Raw genomic sequence first — 17,301 nt, forward strand, 5'->3', positions numbered from 1 at the left:
TTTGAACTACGATAAGCCTCTGGGGGCTCTATTCTGTATTACTGGTTCTGTTGATTCTGTACTTTACCGCTGTGGAAACTGAGGCACACACGGGTCAAGCCCGCGTGCCTGAAGCCAGGCTAGCAGTAAATGACTGTCTGGATGTCTGGATGTCAACCTCGGTCTGATGCCAAGGCTTGGGATCCCCTGAGCTACACCGCCTCGGTTCCACCCAGGCAGGAGAAAACAAGTTAGGGACAAAAATGGAAATGATAGAAAGAAAATATGCTAGGGTGGATGCCAAAATAAACTACAAAACATTTACTTTTAAGATGAGATCTTGAAATAGTAGCAAAAAAGAGTCGGCTAACAGGGCAGAGTGGAGCAGGTACTGGAGCAGGAAACTAGATATATGGAGGGCGTTTTTGAGCAAGGGCTTCTCAGGGCACTTTTATCCCCCTACTCTTTTTTTTTTGGCAGATATTTATTGGAACATCAGACATACCCGTTTTCAAATACATGGATAAAGTCAAGTGCCCAAATCAAAAGTTATTTTTTCCACTTTGACTAGTACCTTCCCCTCCGCATGAATCCTAGAAACATGGGCTTCCAGTCATTCCTGAGGCACTACCTCAGTTTTCTCAATTGCCTTAGCAGCAACTTGAGTCTCCTGTTGTTTCTTCAGCACATGAGGAAACGAGCAGAGAAACAGACGCACTGATAGAACACAATCCCCGCCTGGTGGGTTTTTTGTGAAGTGTGAATAAAAAGCGTCTAGCACACCATCTATTATAAAAGGTCTCTCTCCAACCCCTTACCGTTAATCAAATAAACATTTCTTCTAAGAATAAGAGTTGACATAAGAGGTTTAGTCATTTTAATAGAGATATCATCAATTTTTTCCTGGTAACTGAAGCTTGGCCCTGAAGTCCTAATTAAAATTAGAGGGAAAAAGAGCCCCAGATAAAGGCCTGAGGTGGTCTCCTTACAAATAACGTGAACTGATTACACTTAATCTATTGCAGCTTTCATGAAATTAAATTTACTTTTTCTGCCTCAACTGTGTTCTGAATAACTGGGGTGAATACAGAGTCATAACATTTAAATCAAGATATTCATCATTAATGCAAAGTCTTCCATCCAGTGAAAATGCCATTTATCACAACATAATTATCATTGAATATAACACAAAAAAATGTATAGCAGCACAGCACTCCTGCTCACATTGGACTACAGTGGGGCAGGGAGAATTGTGGCTCTGAAATACAGCAGAACATAAAGCTGATAAATATAGTGCTTCAAATGAAGGGGGTAAATCGGAGGGGGAGACGAACCATGAGAGACGATGGACTCTGAAAAACAAACTGAGGGTTCTAGAGGGGAGGGGGGTAGGAGGATGGGTTGGCCTGGTGGTGGGTATTGAGGAGGGCACATTCTGCATGGAGCACTGGGTGTTATGCACAAACAATGAATCATGGAACACTTCATCTAAAACTAATGATGTAATGTATGGGGATTAACATAACAATAAAAAATTAAAAAAATATATATAGTGCTTCAGAGCGACACATGGGTGGCTCACTCAGTCTGTTGGGTGTCCAACTCTTGATCTCAGCTCAGGTCTTGATCTCAGGGTCGTGAGATCAAGCTTCAAGTTGGGCTCCACTCTGGGCATGGAGCCTACTTAAAAAAAACAGTGCTGCAGGGATATTATCTATTGACATAAAAATGTTTTTAAACAATACACAAAAGATACAGTTTTGTACCTATTTAAATATGGCATGAATCTGCTTTTAATTTTTAAAATCACATAGGCATTTATTTTATCTACAGTTATATAGATAGGGGGAAAAAAGTCTGGGCAAATAAATGTAAAATATTAAGAACTGTTATCACTAAATAGAAGAATTACAGTTTTTTTTCTTTTCCTAAAACTCATTTTCTAAATTTTCTACAACAAAAGAAAAAAGATTTTAAAAGATACTGATACGAGTGCAAAAGACAGGGAAGGATGAGCCTTTTTTTTTTTTCTTTTATCACTGACCTGTGATCGATCAATAGGTAGAAGAAATACTGTCATGAATTTTTTTTTTAAATGCAGCAGTTTTGAGCAGCAATTTTGATAGAGTACTAATCTAATCAGAAAATGCTTTCAAAATTCTGCTGAGAAAGAGAGTAACATTTTTTTCAAAGCACATCATATTCACTTAGAGGAAAAAGAAATAGTCTTTGATATTTTTTCTGTTAGATCATGCTGAGTTTTAATGCAGAAAAACCTATGAAAAGTACCTTCCAATAATGGCAGCAAGATAAATCTTCACAGATGGAATTTCATTTTTGTTCTAACTAATTTTGTGAACATTGCTTAGGAGAACCCATGCTGATAGAGCATTAAGTGCTTTCAGATAATGAAATACTTAGTAATCCCATTAAAATATCTGTTAAAGAGGAATGTGATCATCAGGCTTCCACTAATTTGTTTTTAATATGAAAGCTTAGGATCAATTACAAAGTAACATATGCTCAAATCTAAATAAACACAGTAAAAAAACCCAATGTAATTAATTATTGGTATAATGCAAATAACTGGAATTGTGTGCAGTGAAAATACTGTATTGCAATTATTAACTCATTTTGTGCCCAAGAGAATTTGATTACTTTTTTAGAGTTATTTTTTTTTTTAAAGATTTTATTTATTTATTCATGAGAGACAGAGAGAGAGACAGAGGCAGAGGGAGAAGTAGGCTCCCCGCAGAGCGGGGAGCCGGATGCGGTACTCGATCCCAGGACGCTGGGATCATGACCTGAGCCGAAGGCAGACGCTTAACCGACTGAGCCACTCAGGCGTCCCTTTTTAGAGTTAATATAACATGTTGGGAATGTTACATTTACATATTACTCTTTTTTGTTTAATTTTGGGGGGGGCGTGGGAGGGAAAGAAAGAATCTTAAGCAGGCTCCATGCTGGGCACTGAGCCCAACGTGGGGCTTGATCTCCTGACCCTGAGACCGTGACCTGAGCCGAAAGCAAGCATCAGACGCTTAAGTGAATGAGCCACCCAGGCGCCCCTACATATTATTATTAAGCAAATATTTAGATAAGTTCATGTTGACCTGCTGCTTTTCCTGGAATTTAAAATACCTGATCAGGTAACCAGGCATGCCATGGTCATTACATATAAGTGCAAGGTGTCTATCACCATCTCCTGACTTTTCCTAAGTGAAGCAATGCAGTGGCAGACTCTGAGTCATACTTGAGCCCCTGTCTTGGCTCGGCCACTTACTAACAGTGTGATTTCAGGTAACTGCCTCTCTAAGCTTCTGCCGCCTCGGGGATAAAATGGAGGCTTACAATATTCCACGTGCGGTAAAAGGATTCATCAGATGCATGTACATAAGACATTCAGTACAGTGCGTGGAAAGAAGGAAGTACTCAAAAAAGTAAGTGATACCTACCTAGGTCACATCCTGGCTCTACCACTTAGCTGTGTGAACTTGAGCAAGTTACAGCTCTCTGTCTGTTTCCCCAAGGGCAAACTGGAGATAATTTAGGACTGTTGTTCAGAGTGAAGATGTATAAGGTGCGAGACCTGTCATTGACACATAGTGTTACACGAGTGTCCGCTCCCGTCAGTGTAACAGTGATTCCATTTTCTCCTACCAGAGTACCTACACTGTATGGTGCCCCACCACCTTCCGTGCTATTTTCAGTTTCTCTACAGCTAACACCTGCTAGATTAAAGGAAAGGCCTGAAACAGAATAGCCTCTCCATAAATCGTTCTTAGAAAACAAGAATGAATATAGTTCTACCTTTTCACCAACTCAGGCTCTGTCTTTTTCAGGTGGTGCCTGAAGAAGTGGCCCAACCCCAGATACAGTCAAATGCCCTCCACAACACATACACTTAATAAATACCACCCAATAGTGTACATAAGGCTAAATATTAAAAGGAAGGGACAAAATTTCATTAACCAATAAATAAATCCCCATTTCATACCACTGGTATCAATCAAGATGGATATTTTCCACAATTTCTTACTATAGTAAATACTATTCAGGCTCTTCTAAGTAATGCTAAATAGGATATTAGCGGTTATACATTATGAAATGTTTAGCTATAAAAATGCTTAAATATCTCTTATAGCTCCCAATCTTTTGACAGCTATTATTCATAAGTTAGGGATTAAGTCCAGTAAGCCCTGAACTGTTTCCTAATTATATTGTACAATTGTTAAATTTGAAATCTGTGAAGAAACACCAACAAGAAGGGCAAAACAAGCTAAGAAAGGAAATTCGGAGTCAAGGCAGCTGCGTTTAAAAATGTCAATTTCACTAATTTTATTGACTTAAGACGCATGTTTCATTTTTAAAGTAAAACTAAAAAGCAAACATAAATAATATGGGTTACACATGACTTAAGAATGCACTGTCCTTTAAAATGCACACAACTTTTATCTTGGGTACAAGTTAGCAGCTTAATTTATCTGATCTATATAACGTTTCTGTGCCTACAAAACAGGATCTGCAATCTTCCCAAGGCACTTGATTCTAAAGCAGTGTTGTGTATGGCATTCTCCCTTCTTGGGTGTTCAAGTCCTAAATTACACTCACTTAACAAGTTCCCTCAGAACTGAATTTAGATCTTCAGTCTGGACTTCCCCCCTAAACCTCGGAAACGTAGATCCAGCTGCCTCATTAGCATCTCCACCTGGATGTATGTTGGGCGTTTCAAATGTCATGTGCTCAAACTGAGTTCCTTACGTTGTCCCCAAGCCCGCTCTCTCCAGCCGGCAGCTGGTCTGTCAGCGATACCTACCTTCAGACGATATCCAGAACCTGCCTATGCACCGCCTCCAAGCACCCCTCATCTCTCTGACCTCGACTCTCCCATAGCCTCCCGCTGGGTTTCCCTGCCTCTGGCCCGGCTTCTCCTTCAGTCTGTTCTCCAAGGGATTCTGTGGCCACGTAAGTCCGATCATGTCATTCTGCTCAAACCCTCCAAGGCTTTGCAGCTCAGAAACATGCCACATCTTTCCATCAGCATTCCTGGCTCCAATTCACCCCGAGCTCTGACCCACCTGCTCCCTCCCTGCCGCCCCCCCTCCCCCACTCTGCTCCAGCCTCCCTGGCCTCTTCACTGTGGCTCTGGATACACCAAGCAAGTTCCCACCCCACTGATCTTTGCGTCTGCATGGGATTCTCCCCTCCTCACTGTCTGCACGGCTCATGTCCCCACTTCCTTCAGATGTCGCTGGCTCGGTGAGGCTTTCCCTGACCACCCTTTAGAAAGTTGCACACCACACGCCCCAACCCTCCCTCACCCCACTCTGTGCTTTTCTTCCACAGCACCTGCCACCATCTTTCCTTCTTCATTATTATTTTCATTGTCTCTCTCCCCTTGCTAGAATGAAAACTCCATGAGGGCATGGATTTTTGTCTTTCTTGTTTCCTCCAGAGTCAAGAATGGTGCCTGGCAGACTTATCAAAAAGAAAAGAGAAATGACCCAAATCAACAAAATCATGAATGAAAGAGGAGAGATCACAACCAACACCAAAGAAATACAAACAATGATAAGAACATATTATGAGCAACTCTATGCCAGCAAATTAGATCACCTGGAAGAAACGGATGCATTCCTAGAGATGTATCAACTACCAAAACTGAACCAGGAAGAAAGAGAAAACCTGAACAAACCTATAACCACTAAGGAAATTGAAGCGGTCATCAAAAATCTCCCAAAAAACAAACGCCCAGGGCCAGATGGCTTCCCAGGGGAATTCTACCAAACATTTCAAGAAGAATTAATACCTATTCTTCTGAAACTGTTCCAAAAAATAGAAACGGAAGGAAACTTCCAAACTCATTTTATGAGGCCAGCATTATCTTGATCCCAAAACCAGACAAAGACCCCATCAAAAAGGAGAATTACAGACCAATTTCCCTGATGAACATGGATGCAAAAATTCTCACCAAAATACTAGCCAATAGGATCCAACAGTACATTAAAAGGATTATTCACCACGACCAAGTGGGATTCAGCCCTGGGCTGCAAGCTTGGTTCAACATCCGCAAATCAATCAATGTGATACAATATATTAACAAAAGAAAGAACAAGAATCATATGATCCTCTCAATAGATGCAGAAAAAGCATTTGACAAAGTACAGCATCCTTTCTTGATCAAAACTCTTCAGAGTATAGGGATAGAGGGTACATACCTCAATATCATAAAAGCCATCTACGAAAAACCTACAGCGAATATCATTCTCAATGGGGAAAAACTGAGAGCTTTCCCCCTAAGGTCAGGAACACGGCAGGGATGTCCACTATCACCACTGCTATTCAACATAGTATTGGAAGTCCTAGCCACAGCCATCAGACAACAAAGAGAAATCAAAGGCATCCAAATGGGCAAAGAAGAAGTCAAACTCTCACTCTTTGCAGATGATATGATACTTTATGTGGAAAACCCCAAAGACTCCACCCCAAAACTGCTAGAACTCATACAGGAATTCAGTAAAGTGGCAGGATAGAAAATCAATGCACAGAAATCAGTGGCATTCCTATACACCAACAACAAGACAGAAGAAAGAGAAATTAAGGAGTCGATCCCATTTACAATTGTACCCAAAACCATAAGATACCTAGGCATAAATCTAACCAAAGAGGCAAAGCATCTGTACTCAGAAAACTATAAAATACTCATGAAAGAAACTGAGGAAGACACAAAGAAATGGAAAAACGTTCCATGCTCATGGATTGGAAGAACAAATATTGTGAAGATGTCAATGCTACCTAGAGCAATCTACACATTTAATGCAATCCCCATCAAAATACCATCTACTTTTTTCAAAGAAATGGAACAAATAATCCTAAAATTTGTATGGAACCAGAAAAGACCAGAGGAATGCTGAAAAAGAAAAGCAAAGCTGGCGGCATCACAATTCCGGACTTCCAGCTCTATTACAAAGCTGTCATCATCAAGACAGTATGGTACTGGCACAAAAACAGGCACACAGATCAATGGAACAGAATAGAGAGCCCAGAAATGGACCCTCAACTCTATGGTCAACTCATCTTTGACAAAGCAGGAAAGAATGGCCAATGGAAAAAAGACAGTCTCTTCAACAAATGGCGTTGGGAAAATTGGACAGCCACATGCAGAAGAATGAAACTGGACCATTTCCTTACACCACACAGAAAAACAGACTCCAAATGGTTGAAAGATCTCAATGTGAGACAGGAGTCCATCAAAATCCTAAAGGAGAACACAGGCAGCAACCTCTTCGACCTCAGCCGCAGCAACTTCTTCCTAGAAACATCGCCAAAGGCAAGGGAAGCAAGGGCAAAAATGAACTATTGGGACTTCATCAAGATAAAAAGCTTTTGCAAAGCAAAGGAAACAGTCAACAAAACCAAAAGAGAACCGACAGAATGGGTGAAGATATTTGCAAATGACATATCAGATAAAGGGCTGGTATCCAAAATCTATAAAGAACTCATCAAACTCAACACCCAAAGAACAACAAATCCAATCAAGAAATGGGCAGAAGACATGAACAGACATTTTTCCAAAGAAGACATCCAAATGGCCAACAGACACATGAAAAAGTGCTCAATATCGCTCGGCATCAGGGAAATCCAAATCAAAACCTCAATGAGATACCACCTCACACCAGTCAGAATGGCTAAAATTAACAAGTCAGGAAACGACAGATGTTGGCGGGGATGCGGAGAAAGGGGAACCCTCCTACACTGTTGGTGGGAATGCAAGCTGGTGCAGCCACTCTGGAAAACAGTATGGAGGTTCCTCAAAAAGTTGAAAATAGAGCTACCCTATGACCCAGCAATTGCACTACTGGGTATTTACCCCAAAGATACAGGAGTAGGGATCCGAAAGGGTATGTGCACCCCGATGTTCATAGCAGCAATGTCCACAATAGCCAAACTGTGGAAAGAGCCAAGATGTCCATCGACAGATGAATGGATAAGGAAGAGGTGGTGTATATATACAATAGAATATTATGCAGCCATCAAAAGGAATGAGATCTTGCCATTTGCAACGACGTGGATGGAACTGGAGGGTATTATGCTGAGCAAAATAAGTCAAACAGAGAAAGACATGTATCATATGACCTCACTGATATGAGGAATTCTTTTATTTATTTATTTATTTTTTTAAGATTTTATTTATTTATTTGAGAGAGAGAGAGTGAGAGAGAGAGAGAGAGAGAGAGAGCACAAGAGGGGGGAAGCGGGAGAGGGAGAAGCAGACTCCCTGTTGAGCAGGGAGCCCGATGTGGGACTCAATCATGGGACTCCAGGATCATGACCTGAGCTGAAAGCAGTCGCTTAACCAACTGAGCCACCCAGGCATCCGATATGAGGAATTCTTAATCTCAGGAAACAAACTGAGGGTTGCTGGAGTGGGGGGTGGGGTGGGAGGGATGGGGTGACTGGGTGATAGACACTGGGGAGGGTATATGCTCTGGTAAGCGCTGTGAATTGTGCAAGACTGTTGAATCTCAGATCTGTACCTCTGAAACAAATAATACAATATATGTTAAGAAAAAAAAAAAAGAAGACGAAAGTAGCAGGAGGGGAAGAATGAAGGGGGGGAATCGGAGGGGTAGACGAACCATGAGAGACGATGGACTCTGAAAAACAAACTGAAGGTTCTAGAGGGGAGGGGGGTGGGAGGATGGGTTAGCCTGGTGATGGGTATTGAGCAGGGCACGTTCGGCATGGAGTACTGGGTGTTATGCACAAACAATGAATCATGGAACACTACATCTAAAACTAATGATGTACTCCCTCTAGCTGCCATCTTGCGTCCCCACGTGTGTGCTCCTAATCTCAGCTGGTCCGCCCGAGACCCCCTGAGCGCCAACCCTATTCCCCCGCGCGGTCCCATTTCCGCTCCAACAAGATGAAAGAAACTATCATGAACCAGGAGAAACTCGCCAAACTGCAAGCACAAGTGCGCATTGGTGGGAAAGGAACTGCTCGCCGAAAGAAGAAGGTGGTTCATAGAACGGCTACAGCAGATGATAAAAAATTTCAGTTCTCCTTAAAGAAGTTAGGGGTAAACAATATCTCTGGTATTGAAGAAGTGAATATGTTCACAAACCAAGGAACAGTGATCCACTTTAACAACCCCAAAGTTCAGGCATCACTGACAGCGAACACTTTCACCATTACAGGCCATGCTGAGACAAAGCAGCTGACAGAAATGCTACCCAGTATCTTAAACCAACTTGGTGCAGACAGTCTGACTAGTTTAAGAAGACTGGCTGAAGCTCTGCCCAAACAATCTGTGGATGGAAAAGCACCACTTGCTACCAGAGAGGATGATGATGATGAAGTTCCAGATCTTGTGGAGAATTTTGATGAAGCTTCCAAGAATGAAGCAAACTGAATTGAGTCAACTTCTGAAGAACATAAAACTTGAAGAAATTACTGGGAGCTGCTATTTTATATTATGACTGCTTTTTAAAATTTTGTTCGTGAATCTGATAAAATCTAGATCTCTAATATTTTTAAGCCCAAGCCCCTTGGACACTGCAGCTCTTTTCAGTTTTTGCTTATACACAATTCATTCTTGCAGCTAGTTAAGCTGAAGAAGCCTGGGAATAAAGTTTGAAACAAGGTTAATAAAGTTCTTTGCCTAGGAAAAAAAAAAAAAAACTAATGATGTAATGTATGGGGATTAACATAACAATAAAAAAATTAAAAAAAAAAAAGAATGGTGCCTGGCATATAGTGTTTGTTCAATGAGCCAATGAATCCACGTTTCCAAAATTTAATATTTGATATCATTTTTAACCTGGGCAATATTAATTAAGTACAAAAGACATAAGTCCAAGAATTGCCACCAAATTAGGAGGCCACATTGGGAGAAATGGCAAATTGTTCATTCATTCGTGCATTCATTGTCCATCACTGGGAAGACAGAAGTGAGCAAACGGATATGGTACCTGCCCTCAAGGAGCTGACAGTCAGGTGAAAGTGTCCACTCCCCTGTCCCCACAACCATGATCAAAAGGTGCCTGTGGGTAAGGTCAGGATCAACAGGTCCCCATTTTCACAAGCTAGCAACCTGTGAATCATCCTCAGTTTTTTCTTCTCCTTGACCTCCTGAACCAATGAACAATCTGTCATCAAGACCTTTTAGGTCTCCCTCAGGAATGCATGCTATGCGGTCAAACCCTCACTCCACTAACACTCAACTCCTTGGCCGTCATCATCTGCCCCCCCGAGGATAGGATGCTCCCCCAACTACCATCTTGCCACCAGTCTCTCCCCCATCCAGGTGGACTTACCCAGCGTGGCTGGAGTTACCGCCCTCCAAACACACACTCTTCCCTTTCCTAAATGTCTTTAAGAGCTTCCCGTTGCCCACAAAACAAGGTCCTAAACAATCTAGTCCCAGACATATCTTGACAGGCTCATCAAACACAGCCCTGGTTTTCTGCCCCAGATACCATTCCCTGCATGGATGCTTGGCAAACATTGATTAATCCATTGTTTAATACTCGACTGAAATGTTACCTCCTCCAATTCCCTGCAGAAGAGAATGCTGCCTCCTCTTTGCTCTCATAACATTCTGTTCATACTTCTACCGTAGCATTGAAAACATTGTTATTGTTTGCACAGGTTCCTTTGTCACTGTACACACTCACTGAAGGGACCATGTCTTACTCTTTGAACTCTATGCTTAGTGGAGCACCTACAACAAAAAAGCTCTCCATCAATGTCTTGAATACGTGAATGAATAGCATTTGCCACAAAGGGTTTTCTTATACAGCCCAGAAATCGGTTCCCTGGAATGGCTTCTACCTGCTGATACTGGTTCTGCTTGAGACCACAGAGAACACAACAAACTCTTTGTCACATGAATGCCTTTCTAATTTGAAAACAGCCATCAGATCCTTCTCGGTATTTCTTCTCTGAGAGAACCATGACCAGTTCTTTCTGTCTTCTTTCATATACTGTCCTTGCCATGTTTTTTCTGAACATCTAGGTTATTTACATGGTGGCACATAAAACTAAAATCACTCCTTTGTTACAGTTACTCCTCTTCAGTTAATTCAATCTAAAAAAATCAATATAGAGAGATTCACACTAATTGTTGCTTCATATTGAGCTTACTATTGACTGAAATTCTGTTTATTCTACCCCCTACTTGGGGCTCAAACTCATGACCCTGAGATCAAGAGTCACATGCTCTACTGATTGGACCAGCCAGGCGCCCCTTGACTGAAATTTTTTTAATGTTTGAAAATTAATAGGTTTCATTCTAAAAGCAATGCGCATTAAAACTTTCTGTAAACTAAAAACAGGAAGAAAAAACAAATCCCACCAACTAAAGACATCTAATCCACTGACTATATTTTGTGAATTAATTTTTTAATGCATAAGGGAGTTTTGTTTTCTACTTCTTCAACCATATTATTCAATTGATACGTTTTTCACATATCATAAGCATTTAAAAATATTTCTAGTTGAAAATAAACTGCCATTTATTACACATTCACCATGTGCTATTCTAATAAACCGGCAAGGTAGGTATTATCATAATTTACATATGTGAGTATTGAAGCTTAGGAAAATGAAGTGACTTGTCCAAGGCCACATGTCATTTTTTCCCAATTTTTTTTTATTAATGAGAAATATAAAGGGTTAGGTCATACGAACTGTAAAGTTTGCTGAATTTGGACATATGTATAGACCTCTGTAACCCCATACAGATTAGCAAATAGGAAATTTTCATCACACCAGAGGGCTTCCTCAGGCGTGTTTGCAGTCAGTTCCCCACCCAGGGGTAACCACTATTCTGACGCCTGTCACTATCAATTAAGTTGCCTGTTCTTGCATTGCGTAAATGGAATCATTTCCTATGTGCTCCTTTGGTCTCTCTTCTTTTATTCACCATGATGTCAGTGAGATTCATTCATGTTGTTGTATGGGTCCCTCGTTTGTTCTTTTGTTACTGCTACACAACATTCCATATAGGAATATGCCACAATGTATTAATGCATTCTCCTGTTTATTTTTTTAAAGATTTTATTTATTTGAGACAAAGAGAGAGCGCGCATGTGCGCATGCACAAGCGGAGGGAGAGGGAGAAGCAGACTTCCTGCTGAGCAGAGAGCCCGATGTGGGGCTCGATCCCAGCACCCTGGGATCACGACCTGAGCTCAAGGCAGATGCTTAATTGACTGAGCCACCCAGGTGTCCCATTGCAGTCTCCTGTTTATGAATGTTTGGGTTGTTTCCAGTTTGGGGCTACTTTGATTAAAGCTGCATGGAACAACCTTGTTTATGTCTTCTGATGTACATGTGAACTCATCTCCCCCCTCAGTGTATACGTTGCAGTACAAGGTCTGAGTCACAGGACAGGTGTGTACTCAGCCTGGGAGATACTGAGTGTCCCAAAGTGAAGGAATTAATGTAGGCTCTCCCTAGCAATAGGTAATGGTTCACCTGCTTCATCTCCTTACCAACATTTGGTTTTTAATTTTAGCTACTCTGGGGAATGCCTAATGCTACCTTGCCATTAGCTTGCCATTTCCCTAATGTGCAATGATATTGTGGACTTTCTAAATGTTTACTCATCTTGTTATCCTTTTAAAGTGCCTTTTTTTTTTTTAAGTAGGCTGTCTTTTTTTTTTGGTAGGAATTCTTTATGTGTTCTGGCTAGAAGTCTTTTGTCAGATATAATCTTGTGAAGATCTTTTTTCCCAGCTGTGGCTCATACTCATATTTAATAGCTATGTATTATTCTATCAATTAGATAAGTCACCATTTAGTTATTCTTCGGCTGGACGTTTAGACTACTTCTAATTCTTGCTGAACTAAACACTCTGATGACCAACTTTTAAAGTTCTATCTGGGGGTGCCTGGGTGCCTCAGTCAATTGGGCATTCAACTGTTGATTTCAGCTCAGGTCAAGGTGTCAGGATTACGGGATCGAGCCCCAAGTCAGGCTCTGCACTGAGCATGGAGTCTGCTGGAGTTTGTCTCTCTCTCTCTCTTCCCCTCTGCTCCTCCCACCACTCTCGTGCACACGCACTCTCTCTCTCTCTCAAAAGAAAACCTTTAAAGCTCTATCTGTATCTAAAATTTTTCCTTACCCTAGCTAGATTCACAGAAGTAGAATTACTTCTGTATTAATGTATATGACCATTTGGTATTGATGTACACAGAGCCAAAAACCTTCAAAAGAACTCTACCAATTAATATTGGTACTCAACAAGGTGTGAGGATACTCATTCACCATGTCCAGACTCCAACTTAAAAAAAAAAATTCTTGATCACTTGGACAGAAAAAAAATCAGTATTTTATTTTTTTAATATTTCAGTTTGTGACTACTGGTAAAATTAAAAATATTTTTATTTAGCTCTTTATATTTCACTTCTGCAAATGGTCTGTTCATTTTCCGTGTGTGCATTTACCTATTGTGTTTAGAATTGTTCTCATTCTTTCAAGATACTAAGCTTTTCTCTTTTCCTTTCCTTTTACATATATTTAATATGTAATATATTTTTATTTATTTTGTTATATTTACTAGAATCATTTCCCAGGATGTAATGTACTTTGTGCTTTTAAAGCTTTTATGTGGTCAAATCTGTGATCATACCCTACCTTAGAAATGTCTTTTCTCTACAATATTCTCTATTAAGTATTCCCTACGAGTATTTCTTCTGTAAATATTCACATCCATTTTCTTCCAGTTTTTAAAAATATTTAATTCTTTAATTCCTTAGCAAACTTTTTTGGGGGTATTGTATTGGACTCATCTCTAAATCTTATCTTTTTCTAAACTAATAACCAGCTGTGGTAGTACCGCTTATCAAATAAATACTCCTTTCCTCTTTGGATGTATGATGCATACTTTATCACTTACTAAATTTTTATCCATGTAACAGTCTCCTGAGCTGTCTTTCCAGTTCCATCAATTTGTCTACTTATTCTTTTTTTTTAATAAAGATTTTATTTATTTATTTGTCAGAGAGAGAGAGAATGAGCAGGGGGAGTGGCAGGCAGAGGGAGAAGCAGACTTCCCGCTGAGCAGGGAGCCCGATGCGGGACTCGATCCCAGGACCCTGGGATCATGACCTGAGCCAAAGGCAGATGCCCAACTGACTGAGCCACCCAGGCGCCCCTGTCTGCTTATTCTTATCATCACACCATTGTATTGGGGAATGTATATAGCCTTACAATTATTTCATTTGGCCAACATTCACCGAGTACCTGCATTGTGTTAAATCCTAGGGTTGAAATGGTGAGCCTGACACACCTGGTCTCTGTCGTTGTGGCACATACAGGCCGGTGGGAGGGTGGAGACAAATCCACAGGCAGTGACAATACAGTGTCATACGTATGATAGGAATTGGACAGGGAGCTAAGGGGCCCCTAATCTGGACCTGGGGAATGAGAAAGCAGTTCCTGGAGGAGTGATGTCTTATGGTTGAGCAGAAGGCGTGTTGAAAAGCTCTGGAAGTGAAAAAGAAGAGGGAGCACTAGCAAGTCTGAGAGCATTTCACTGCAACTGGAGCATGGAGGGGGAAGAGGAGTGTGCCAGAGCTGAGGCTGGAGAAGTATCCACAGTGAGATCATGCAAGACCTTCCGTCAGGGGCGCCTGGGGGGGCTCAGTCAGTTAAGTGTCTGCCTTCGGCTCAGGTCATGATCCCAGGGTCCTGGGATCGAGTCCCACATCGGGCTCCCTGCTCAGCAGGGAGTCTGCTTCTCCCTCTGCTGCTCCCCCTGCTTGTGCTCTCTCCCTCTCTCTCTCAAATAAATAAATAAAATCTTTTTTTAAAAAAATAATTGACTAGAAGAAGTTAAGAAGACAGCCAAGGAGACTACTTAGAGTACCAGTGGCAAATTATGTCCTGACTCCATCCTCTTCTCTTTCAAACTTTTCTATGCCACTGACATATTTATTTTTTCCAGATTAATTTTGAAATTATTTAGCCAAATTCCCTCTTATCCACCTGACTCTACCCCAAACCAATCAGGATTTTATTTGAAATTACATTAAATGTTTAAATTAACCTATGAAGGATTATGACTTCGTTTTCCCTAAGATTTGTTAAATAATTGCTGCTGAGCCGTATCTCCTTTCATCACATAATTTTGCAAAGATAATGTATGGTTGTTAGCAAAACAAAAATAGAAGTGAAAAAGAAAGGACAGAAGAGTCATAATCTTAACCAAAAGTACAGGAAATGTCAAAAACCAAAGAGAAGCAAAAGTAAGGACTAGGTCTAAGCCAAGAAGGCAGACCAAGCTGTTGGAGAGAGCCAGATGGACAGCTTATAAATTCACTGTTAAACAGAGATATGCGTAGGTCCCAATGAAGAACCTTATTTTTCCAAAAGCCACAAAATGAATAAAGAAAAAACTTAAGCCAAAATTCAAAGCATACTGGAGTCTTACTAAAATTACTATAAGCCATAGTCGTGGGGCCTAAGAACCAAAGGAGTGAAGAAGACCCTAGAAGAAACTAATGCTTTAAAAAACTGGGCCAAACTACGTGGGGTCACACACAGTTACTAGTCACTTAATCACCTATGGTCTGGTTCTCTCATACCAAAGTGAAGTGAAGCAGCAAACCAGGAAATTCTGTGACAGACAACAAATTGGAGGTAAAGGACTACCTCCAGAGAAAGAAAGAGAATGAAGGAGAACCCCAGGGTAAGGAGACTCACCCTGGAAGAAGGAAACTGGCCCTCCTTGTACTCTTCAGTACTGACAAACAAGAATGGACACATAATTCTGTCAGTGCACAACACACAGAAACTACCCATGTTGTTATGCCTGTATATTTATTCTCGGGGTTTTTTTAAAGCATTTTTTTCCACAAGAGATTTGTTATTCTGAAAATGGCCTGAGTCTTATTTTCCAATATGAATTCAAGTCAAAATATGAGAAACTGAAAGATTTCATGGCCTGACAACACTGCTATAGGTAGATAATGCCAAAAAGACATAGTTCTCATGCACTTTCCTTTCCAGGGCTCCCATTCAAAGTTGTCTCCTTTAGAAAGAAAGAATATTTACTTAAGACTTTGTTCCAATTGCAATCTTCTTCTTAATCTTTTTATCTGCACAGAGCATAATTCCTTCATTCAGGAGATGTTTACTACACTCCAAGGCACTGGGGCTATAATGATGAAAAGGCAGATGTGACTCCTACCCTCTTGGTACTACAGGGTACACAAATAATGAGATAATCTGAGTACAGGGCCCAGGGTGTTACTGCAGCACATGGGACAAGCATCTGGAAGTTCAGGAAGGCAGCGTGGAAATGACATCTACGGGAAGGTTGTTATGTGGGTAACTCACAGGACCCACAGACTGGGATCCAGGCGAAGAACTGGAACCAGATACTGGAAAAGGGTGACCCACCTGGGTGTGGGTTACAGGTGTGCTCTCCCAGAACACTGCAGAATACAGCTTCCTAACCTGTGCTCAGATTACAGGTGTGCCAACCAGCCATAAGCACAGCCTTATCCATTTCCCTCGGCAGGCAGGACTGATATTACCATTTTCTATGTGGGTCATGACATGAAAAGGGCTGGGAATCACTGCTTGTAAAGAACTCAGGAAATGCTGTTTTTGCATCTCCGCTATAATTTATTCAAATTCATTCATATTCTTCTCTATCATTTTTTTCTACTCCCCAATCCTCAGGCAGAACTTACCCCCTGGGGTGCCTGGGTGGCTCAGTCAGTTAACCATCTGCCTTTGGCTCAGGCCATGATCCCAGGGTCCTGGGATCGAGACCCATGTCAGGCTCCCTGCTCAGTAGGGAGTCTGCTTCTCCCTCTCCCTCTGCCTGCTGCTTTCCCTGCTTGTGCTCTCTCTGTCAAATAAATAAATAAAATCTTAAAAAAAAACAAAAACAAAAACTTGACTCCCAACAGTTCCAAATATACACATTCTGAATTTTATCCACCCAAAGAGAGAGAAACAGGATTTCATTTCAAATACAAAATCCTGGTGAAGAACTGTGATTGGTCCAGCTTGAGTCAGGTGTGCACTCCTTGACCAATGAACAGTGGCCAAAAGGAGGACTATCCTGTGTTTACACTGAAGGAAAAGACCCAGAAGAGAGGGCTAAAATTCATATTCAAAAGAGCAAAAACAATATTCGAGAGGTCTGTGTCCCTGTGAGGGTGAGAAGAGACAGGACCCGTGGCAGGGAGGCGGACTGGCCTAACAGAGGACAGGACAGAAGGAGGAGAGAACGGGTGAAGGCACAGGGTGTAGATGTGCCAGCAGGAATGGGCGTTCCAGTCTGAAGAAGTATT

At 41.2% G+C, this 17,301-nt stretch overlaps 2 protein-coding genes across 3 annotated transcripts in view; one reads left to right on the forward strand and one right to left on the reverse strand.

Annotated features, from left to right (window-relative positions):
* MYO1D (myosin ID) overlaps positions 1–17,301 on the reverse strand; it is a 364,669-nt gene that overhangs the window by 304,904 nt on the left and 42,464 nt on the right. The window lies entirely within an intron of this gene.
* LOC135363047 (transcription factor BTF3-like) lies at positions 8,771–9,666 on the forward strand. Its single transcript, XM_064583684.1, has one exon. The coding sequence runs from the start codon at positions 8,909–8,911 to the stop codon at positions 9,395–9,397; it is 489 nt and encodes a 162-aa protein (XP_064439754.1). The 5' UTR covers positions 8,771–8,908; the 3' UTR covers positions 9,398–9,666.

Source organism: Mirounga angustirostris, unplaced genomic scaffold (assembly GCF_029215605.1).
Source record: "Mirounga angustirostris isolate CCGP_5_RB_7025 unplaced genomic scaffold, mMirAng1.0.hap1 SCAF_17, whole genome shotgun sequence".
Classification (NCBI taxonomy): Eukaryota; Metazoa; Chordata; class Mammalia; order Carnivora; family Phocidae; genus Mirounga; species Mirounga angustirostris.